The 10533-nt window shown below is 27.8% G+C and overlaps 2 protein-coding genes across 2 annotated transcripts in view; both read right to left on the bottom strand.

The window, feature by feature from the left end:
* Positions 1-102: 102 nt before the first annotated feature.
* The window catches only part of LOC111626060 (delta-1-pyrroline-5-carboxylate dehydrogenase, mitochondrial-like), a 40049-nt gene continuing 29618 nt past the window's right edge, over positions 103-10533 (bottom strand). Inside the window, exons 8-12 of the mRNA XM_023369341.1 lie at positions 9243-9430; positions 3014-3087; positions 2766-2914; positions 373-551; positions 103-295 (exon numbers count right to left, since the gene is read on the bottom strand). Coding sequence (XP_023225109.1) covers positions 103-295; positions 373-551; positions 2766-2914; positions 3014-3087; positions 9243-9430 — 783 coding nt within the window. The remainder of the gene's footprint in view (positions 296-372; positions 552-2765; positions 2915-3013; positions 3088-9242; positions 9431-10533) is intronic.
* Positions 4299-4742, bottom strand: LOC111626061 (delta-1-pyrroline-5-carboxylate dehydrogenase, mitochondrial-like). The gene is made up of 2 exons (XM_023369342.1): positions 4610-4742; positions 4299-4532 (listed from the first exon to the last, which is right to left on the bottom strand). The coding sequence occupies exons 1-2, from the start codon at positions 4719-4721 to the stop codon at positions 4417-4419; spliced, it is 228 nt and encodes a 75-aa protein (XP_023225110.1). The 5' UTR covers positions 4722-4742; the 3' UTR covers positions 4299-4416.

Here is a 10533-nt window from a genome sequence, read left to right as displayed (position 1 = left end):
ATACATCAACAATTTAATAAGAATTAAATTTTTTAAGTTTAACATATGACATAACATAACATATGACATAAGTTCATATGAAATATATGAAAAGAATCTAACTTACTCATCTTTAGTAAATAATGATCCTGTCAGTGCATAAGGAGTGGTTTCTTTCACTAAATTCAAAGCTTCAGTTACATTTTTTTCAGGATATACATAAACAGAAACAACAGGACCAAACAATTCATCTTTCATTATTTTGTCTGTTGGATCCTTAGACTGTACAATTGATGGTTCAATAAAATATCCCTTACTGAAAAATATAAATTTATTCATTTATTGATCTAAAAATAAGTTTTACTATTTTATAATATTTAAAACAATTATAACCTATTGTCACACTTTCCACCAGCTAAAATCTCTAATTGTGATGATGATTTTGCATGATCAAGATAACTTTTAATTCTTTTGAAAGAATTTCCATCTATTACTGCTGACAAGAATGTATCATATTCCAAAGGAGATCCTAATTTTACTTTCTTCTGCTCTTCTAAAAGTCCTTCTTTGATCTGAAAATGTTTTTTCAATATAAAAATTCAATCATCTAGAACAATTGATTGGTTATCAATTAAATAAATCATTTAATTTTTTCTTAATCTATAATTATCATGATTTTACTCCAAGTCAGAGTGATGAAACAATCTGTGTAAAATTGTGTTGTTATCTTTAAATTTACTTACACAATATAATCTAACCTCAATATACCATCCTCTTATAATAGTACCACACTTTAACAATCAGATGACCGAGCAGTCAAGGTAGCAGACTACCACTCTGGGGCACCCTGAATCGAATCAGGACTGGTCAAAAAACCTCAGGAATTTTTGGGGATCCTTCTGGATATGTTGGGCCCCATCCCTCACCAAACAGAACCCATAATGGGCTTGCTAAAACAGGCCCTCTTAGTGCCCACAAGGTAGAAAGAATTAAAAAAAAAGCACCACACTGCTGAACTGCCAATGAATACTTGTGAATGGATCTTTCCCATAAAGAACTCTAGTAGCTATGACTCACTAAATGTGCAGTTTTGCATTGTCAATCATGTGACTTTCACTCACCCAGGCTGAAACTTGTCTGTAGACCTGATTATTACATGTTTCTTATTGTTTAAGGTGATTCAATTTATCACTGCTTTCAACTTAAAGTAAATTATTTCAAAGGTGAACAAATGGTTATACTAAATTGAATGTATATCTAAAAAGGTAATTTAGATCACTTAAATGACACAATTGATAATGTTTCTGTCTAATGACACGAAGGTGTTGCATGTCAAGTATTTTAAGTTAATAATTTAGAAGTATCTAGAAAAAGATTATCTTGTTAATAATGATTTGATGCTTTTCTATCACCTGTATCAAAATATTTTAAATTAATTCCTTGTTATATTTTGTTATTCTTTGCTGGGCTGCAATTTGAAAAAAATTGTAGACCTATAAATTCCCACTGTCATCTGTCCACTGTCAGTCTTTCCTTAATCTTGAGAATGGAGTTAGATACATGAAAGACAAGAACAGATATGGAAAGTTAGAGGCAGAAGGTCCCAATTAACTGTATACAAACTTCCAATGCAAATAGAAAGTCACAATATTTCAAAACTTTTCCCCTGAAGGCAGTTAATAAATGACCAGTACGACTCCATTGCTAACTAAAAAGTATGATGTACAGGGGCAAGACACTACAGTGCTAATTTGAGGTGGAGGGCATATATTTTAAATTAAATAAATTAAAAACTGCAGCCCAGCTTCGTGATGATGTCACAATAAATAATTGTTTGTTCTTAGTTATATTCTGTCACCAATAAAATTACTTATTTATATATATAACTTATATATAAAAACATAATGCCAGCTATCCCTGTGTGTTTTGGGAAACCTGAATGTCTTGGTGGAAGCTGTTTGGATGGGAAGACAAATTTCAGTTCTTTGGGAAGACTCATTTTGCTCTCACTTTTCTCATAAAGGTAGGCAATGGGTCATCTGATATTTCAAGTGTCTATATTTAAATTATGTGTTATTGCAACCCTTTGACATATTCCTCTTTTCTTCAGATAGACAAAGCCAGCATACATTGTTAGTTTTAGTTAATGTTTCATGTTTAATTCCACTATCCATTATATCACCATAAAACCAAACACATATTTTCTCCAAATGTTTGAGAATGTTCTACATTTATTATAAATTGTTTCAACACCACCCGAAAAGAAACTGATTTGATTTAAATGAAATTCTATATTCTGATTCCACAGCATTCTAAAAGAACTGATCTGACAATGAGATGAAGATATCTTGAGAAGCATTTAATCGAGACAAGAACTTAAAAGGTGACTTCTATACTTACATACATATCAGAGTAGATATTAGTATTTCAACATTTGAAGCCAACAATACATTTATTTTCAGTATTCTGTGTGTTCATTATAGATTCTTAAATTATACAAATGTAAAAAAAATCCATAATCTGAATTTTCAAATTAACACTTAAATATCCTGAAATTAGTGAAATTCTGATGAACTTCTATTCCATCAGAAACATTTAAATAATACATAAATGACAGAAACTTTTTATTTATTTATATATTATTTAAAAATATCTGATGAAAACAAAGAATACCAAAAATATTCAAATAAATATTTGTTTCTGGAAGTAAAGTTTATAATTAATTACTATTAATTAAATTAAAAATAACAAATTATCATGATATAAATTTCTTTATATTCACAAACCTTTGGCCATAAATTATCAGGAACATACATTCTAGAACATGCAGAACATTTCTGTCCACTGTATCCAAATGATGCTCTAATGGTTGCTCCAACTACTGACTCAACATCAGCAGATGAATGAACAAAATGAAAATTTTTACCACCACATTCTAAATGATTTAAAAAAAATTATTTTAGTATTAATAGAACAATAACAATACATTTTGTCTTTAAATTTTACAAAATATTTTAAATCTATATTAAATTACCTCCAACCATTCGAGGAAAATTTTTATAAAGTTCCAAATTTTGAGAAATTTGTTTCCACAGATGACGAAATGTACTGAAAATAATATATATGTCAATTTTTAAGTTAAATAATCTAGTATGTCTTATTAAAAAAAAATATATATTTATACAACTAAATATTGAAACTAATTTCATATAACTTTTTAAAGTCAAAAAATATAAAATTATTTTAAATTAATCTTTAATTCAGCATATTTAGCACACATAGTGATCAAATAAATTTTAACTATTAACAGAATACATTGAAAAATGTTGTATATTTCTATTATTATTATTATTAAGAATATGATTTATATTTTAAACAACAAATGCACATTTTAAAATGACTAATGCTGTTATTAAAGCCAAAATTTTTAGGCATTTATCCTTTTGCCATTTTTTAAAGTAGTTCTTTCTACTACTTTAACTTTGATATAGAAGTTTTGTTTCTTTTTCAATTCCTATCAAATGCAGAAGTTGAAGTTTGTTTTTGTGAGTTTGACAATAACAATCCATTGCTTTCTACTGGATGTCTTNTAAAAACATAACAACAAAATAAACAATTATTCCTTTTAATCTCTTCATTGTACACATTTGCTATTAAAATTGTTAACAGCAATACTACAGACTGCACATATAACAATTGATTATTTAACGGAGTATTCTATTCTCCACTTATGACCCACTTACAAAGTTATCAAAATAAAAACGTTCTGGAAGATATATTGTTTGTTAATTTGTTCAGAGAATTTTCACTTGTTAGAGTTGAAACTTAAATCAATAAACTGACTAGAATCTTATTTGTCGAAAATATAAATTTTCCAGTAAATGTTTATATAATTTTACAGGTTTCTTGTTGAATTATTATATATATTCTGTAGCATTTAAAATTAACACACATTCTATCAAAATGAAAGTAATTTTTTTGTTGATAGATCATCAAGTTTTCAATTTATTTTAACACAAAATGAAAACTATGATAAACTTTTTTAATCCAAACAGCGAATAAAATTATTAACATGTTAAATTCTTCTATATAATTTTAAAATATAATTACAAGCACTTACACAGTAAGTGTTATTGTGTATACATTATATGTAGTCCTAACCACACATGTATATAAATTTATGTCATTTCCAAACATTTGTAAAAAAAAATTATGTATGTTTGATACTGGTTTATACATATAATAAATCAATTTTTTTAATTCAATTTATGTGAACAGATGAAATTAATACAAAATTTTATAAAATAATTTGATTTTTAAAAAAAAATGAACTATGCAATTGTTACTCGACAATTATTTGTTATACTATCTTATAAAACTGTCGATACAAATCTCATTTTTGTCTAAACAGAAACAATATTTGTACGTTACTGTGCTTTACTTAGACATTTGTGGATATTTCCAGTCGTTTACGGGAATGAATGTTTGTTTTATCACTTGGGGCGACGTCCATCGAATTAAGTAATGAGGTCCACCTGCTTTGTCATTTGTTCCTAGAAAAAAAATTCAAGTTTTATTTCAAGTTAAAAAATAAAAACAACATTAAGACAAACACAATTTTAAAATTTACCAGATAATCTGCCACCTCCAAAAGGTTGTTGACCAACTACTGAACCTGTTGATTTATCGTTGATATAGAAATTTCCTGCTGCCATTTTCAATTGTTCTGTAGCTTCTTCCATAAATTTCCTGTAACAATAAGAATTAAATACTGTATTTTTAAAATATAAAATACAAAAATTTTTAATTTTTAGTATCATATTTATTTAAANTATTTCTATTATTATTATTATTAAGAATATGATTTATATTTTAAACAACAAATGCACATTTTAAAATGACTAATGCTGTTATTAAAGCCAAAATTTTTAGGCATTTATCCTTTTGCCATTTTTTAAAGTAGTTCTTTCTACTTCTTTAACTTTGATATAGAAGTTTTGTTTCTTTTTCAATTCCTATCAAATGCAGAAGTTGAAGTTTGTTTTTGTGAGTTTGACAATAACAATCCATTGCTTTCTACTGGATGTCTTAGATGTTTTTCAATTGCTTTGAAAACATCCACATGTTGTGTACGACAGATTCTAGAAAAATCTTTTAAAAATTTAAAAAGAGCCAATAATATTTGATAGATAGTGTTAATTCTTATTTAAGAATACAGTTGTTATTTTTTTGCATGAAATGCCTTTATATTTTTTGTGTTATAAAATTGCTAACTTGTCAAGTAACTTCATATTAGTGTTGCAATGAATAGTATATTCAGCCTCAGGCCGAATACAGAATATTCGGCCAGGAGCGTAGCTGAATAGCCGAATATTCGGCCAAACTATTCGGCTTGATTAACGCATGTACGAAAATTGCTGCGCAAACCGCATTATGGCAAGGACCTGCTCTCCATTGGCCCACTGTCACTATGCTTCGTCAATCGCGTTAATTCTTGACAGTTGTAGCGGACAGCAAAGAGCATCATGGCAGTATGTGATAAATGATGATATCAAATGTCAATAACAATGAAATGACCTACCCGTGTAAATAACGGAAAAAGAACAGAGAAGGACCGCGAAGTGAAAATGTGAAAATAAATATGAAATTGAGTTGATAACATAATCAAACAAGTCGAAGCAGCTTATTGGAGCGAAATTTGTGGCTGTCAATGCCAAACAATTGTTGTCATAGACTTCGGAAAGCTAAATGCTTGTAATGAAAGTCATTTAGTGTGCACGGGCGAAAGCCTGGGACCGTTTGGGCTACCAAGCTGTCTCGAATCTGTGAAATCATAACCGTGACATATACCGACGTCCTATCTGTCTCTTTTCTATGTTATCACCAGGCTATGAGTCACGTAATTATAAAATGGAAAAACTACGATGGAAAAGCGACAAATCAAAAGTATCGTGAGCGTGTATTATGATTTATGCATAGGCATACGTGGACTAAAGAGATGGAGGAAAGAAAAGAAATAGCAAAGACGAGCGCTTAAAAAAAAAGATAGGCAGGGTCAGATCCTCAGATGTGTGTGATGATTCTCGAATGAATAGGCGTGTACATGTGCTGATATTTGTAATTATAAATTGTAAATACACATGACTAATATTATTTTTTTAATATTTTGTGCATGTTATAAGTTATAAATAAATATAAACAAACAACACTAACCCGATAACATTAAATCTAAATACCAAAATAATTAATTTACTGTGTTTTTGTTATTTCTTACTTCTGTTTTTAGGTATTCGGCCAAATAGTGATTAAATATTCGGTATTCGGCCGAATACCAAATAGTAACCAAATATTCGTTACATCACTACTTCATATGTTTCTTCCTATATACATAATAATTCTATTTCAAGTTCATTTTAATTATAATTTTAAAATAACAAATAGAAAACACACAATATCAGACATAAAGTATTTTACTGAAATCTTAGATTTTAAGTTATTGAAATATTCTTGAAACTATTTGGAATTAGATGCAAAATGCATTGAATTTATGAAAGTTAAATTGGGATGAAAATAAAATCTGACTTATCAATGTATTACTGTATTAACCTAACTTAAAGTTTTCTTTAATTTTACACCAGAGATAAATCCATAAAAAGGTATATAATCCTATATCTATCTGAATTTATCTCAGAATTGTGACACATGCTCAAAAATTACAATTGAACACTAGTTGTTTCTATTCTACTTCTATCCTTCTAATATACTTTGTTTTATAGAATTTTGAACAATGATAGAGGTAGCTTGTTATGTTTAGACAGGATGGAAATAAATAAAATAAGTTATTGTTAATAAATCTAAAAATGTGTAAAAATTTTTGTAATGGTATAACAATATGAATGATTCATTAATGAATATAAAAATGTTCATAAATACAGAATTATCAATGAATCATTACAATATTCTAGTAAATTATCTAAGAATTTGTTTGATTAACTCCTGTGAGGATGCACATCAAATGAACACACTTTTATTTTAGGTGTTGCATTTCTCCCTTTATATCCATAATGAACATGACTTGTCTAGTTGCTTCTACAGTGGGTGATCGGTTAACGAACATAATTCGTTCCAAGACTTTGTTCGCTATCCGAATTGTTCGTTAACCGATTATCGATTTACCATAGGTTTCTATGGGAATTTGATTAATTCGTTCTGGAGACCCCCAAAAATTAAAAAAGTATATACGTTTTTACTACATTTATTCATATGTAATAATAAAAATACATATATACATGGTCTTGCATTTTTATTAGTCATGTTTTTTCCGTTTGAAAAGGTTAAAGAATCTATCCAATGTCGATTGCTTTTCTGTCTTATTCATGATTTTTCAGAAGTGATTAATAGCATTGTAATTATAGAGATCCCTAGGCCTATTAACCTCAACTTGATTTGGATGCCATTTTAAGACTGTTGTTCTGACATCTTCCTACTTCTTCAAAAGATCTTTAATAGCAGATATCGGCATAAATCCGCATTTTCAGAAGAAAACGTAAAAGAATTGTTTTTGTCAGAAATACAAAAGGCTGGAATTACAAGGGAGAGTTTCAAAGTTCGGGGGAATACTATCCGATCAGTATATACTGGGTAGAACGTCGACGTCTCCCGCGGTCCGAAAAGTTTCAAATTGTTGCCTGAAGACAAAGGAAGACCAATCGGTATTCGTTATTTTACGTTGCTTTTTGTGTTTGTTCAGTGAAGTGTTCGTTATCCGAACATATTTACGTTGTCCGATCATAAAAATCATTCGCGAAAGTGTTCGTTATCCGATTTGTTCGTTAACCGATCACCCACTGTATTTTCAAATAAAAAAATGTATTTGATTTACTAGTTTTGCCCACTGTTTGTTTATGAATTAAACATTCATTTTATCTGAACTTGATTTGACTTATGCAAAATGTAAACTAATTTCTTAGTCATTCCATTCACCAAATGATTAGTTTCATTCTCTTCTGGTTTTATTTTTATATTTGAAACTTGTAATTTTACATCATGTGGCATTGTATATCATAATAGCATTATGATATACATTCTTTCAAACAATGTGTATGCCTACTAATTTTTTGAGTTAATGATATATAAGGTTTATAACATGCTTTATTAAGAAAAATAGAAATCATCAAAGCTTTGATTGATAATGAAAATGAATTACAAAATTATTATAGAGAGGAAAGTCAGCATAATTTGGATATCAAAGAAACTACAGATTCAATTCGTTCGAGACTGCATAATATTCAATACTACTACAGATTCAAATGTGTCTTCAGAAAATAGTCTGAAATTTCAAATTCACACAATATAAATGCAAAGATTTGACTATTATATGGAAAAAAAGCAGTTATAAAATGTACACAGTGATTTGTTCACCAGTATTGCAGAAAATGTTTTTTGGATGTTAAATCCGTAACTGATTGATTTCAGATTTTTGTCACTGAAGATATAAAATTATGACCTATCAACATATATCACTTATTCATTTTTATAATTTCCAGCAACTATGTGATGATGTTTTTACAATGGTATCTGAAATGAAAACTATAATAAATGTTAAAAATATGTCAAGAACACATGACTCTTTATAAGTCAAATCTGTAATTTTGATGAAAAAAACAAAAGGAATAATTCAATATTACAGTTATCTTATTACTTGTTATACGTTTTTGTTAATTGACTTCATAAAGATAAAGTAAAAAAACACCCGATATTTATTAGAAAATCTACTGAAATTTTATTACAGAACTCATGCAATAATAATATAAATTAAGTGATATAAAACATTTTCAACTTTTCAATTAACTTTTTTCTACATTAATGCAGAAGAAAGTTAGATTGAAACTTTTTAAAATCATGTGACAGTAAATTAATTTACATGTTATACAACTGTTATGATTAACAGTATTTTAATGAATAACGATTTTATTACAATTTAATGAATGAAAACAATTTTATTTTCATTTATTAATTGCTTAACAATAATAAATTTTAAAAAAAGTTTAATATCTTCATATTTTTCATTAAAAATTACTTTCTTACTTATAATATTTCAAAGTGTTTTTGCATTTAAAATTAAAATATTGAAAAACAAATTATCTGAAAGCTTTTGTTCTTCCTACATCTAAAACTTGAATTACAGCTGAGAAAAACATTTTATATGAAAATAAATAATATTAAAACAACAACAGTTAATGAAAAGGATGATTGTAACTTACGCTACACTTCCAGTAAAATTAATTCCAGCTAAAGATGGATAAGAAGTTATTGTATCACCAAATGTTTTTCCTTCTGCAGGTACAAAATTAATAACACCTGGTGGGAATCCAGCTTCTTGCAAGACTTTCATAACAACATAATTAGATAATATGGCAGTATCAGAGGGTTTCCACATTACTACATTACCCTAAATTAAAATTCATCCACTTAAGCTCTCAGTATACTGATATTTAAAGTATAATGAAGTATTTTTTAATTAAAATAAAATTATAGATCAAATAATTAAAATAAATTTATTTTTATTATTTTGGTTTTAATTATTCAGTTTTAGTTTTTTCCTTCAAATTCAAATATATAAAAACATATCTATGGGTAACCAGTTGTGTGTGCACACATGAAAAAGCAAAGAAACAAAATTTTTAAAAAACAACTAAAGTATAAAAAATGTTTACTATTCCATTTAGCAGTTTTAATTGAGCATTATTTCTAACAACTTAGTGTTTAACTTCTTAAAGTTTATTTTACAAGCTAAAATTAATTAGTTACTATTGTTAATTAAAAAATGAAATTATTTAAATGTTTAATAAAAATATCTCAAACATTATATATTCTTGAATAATTACAATTAGCTGAATGCTAATGAAACACGCAAGTGACAATGTAACATACAACAATCTGTATACTTGTTTCTTAATACAATAATCTTCAAAGAAAAATTCTGTTATTCTTTAGAATTTTCTGTGGTATTGATGGAGTATATCTTAAACAGCTTAAAAGCTTTTCTTCACTGAAATATTTCAGTAATAACTAACTATTTGTACTTAAATTCCTTGTATGAATAAAAGTGAAATACAAATACAGTAGAGTCCCAAAAATTCGGTCAAACCCTGGCAGGGCAAAAAAACCCTAGTTAATTTTCATTATAGACAGATTTGTGTTTCATAAAGTATTTTTCTGAGGTCTGTCTTATCAGATAAATTACTGTACACCGTGTATTCATTAATTTTCATTTTCATGTAGTAATGGCTCTATGCCTTCATAAAGTCTGTACTTTTCCTTTGTTTAAGAGTATTTGGGCAGTTTATTCTCTGTTGTATTCTCAAGAAAACAATACATACAAGTACAGTACAGTATTTTCTGAGGACTCCACACTCAAACTTATTCTTTTTTAATCTCATTCCCGATAACCTGGCATTTTCACAAACTCAGTCACCCTTCGGTCCACATTAGGCAGAGTTTTCGGGACTCTACTGTAGTAATCTATAAAATTTTTTACTCTAAGTGTATTTC

This window comes from Centruroides sculpturatus, unplaced genomic scaffold (genome assembly GCF_000671375.1).
Source record: "Centruroides sculpturatus isolate CEXI.00-Female unplaced genomic scaffold, Cexi_2.0 scaffold350, whole genome shotgun sequence".
Classification (NCBI taxonomy): domain Eukaryota; kingdom Metazoa; phylum Arthropoda; class Arachnida; order Scorpiones; family Buthidae; genus Centruroides; species Centruroides sculpturatus.
The sequence above is the reverse complement of the archived record's forward strand: the minus strand, read 5'-3'. Positions and strand labels throughout refer to the sequence as shown.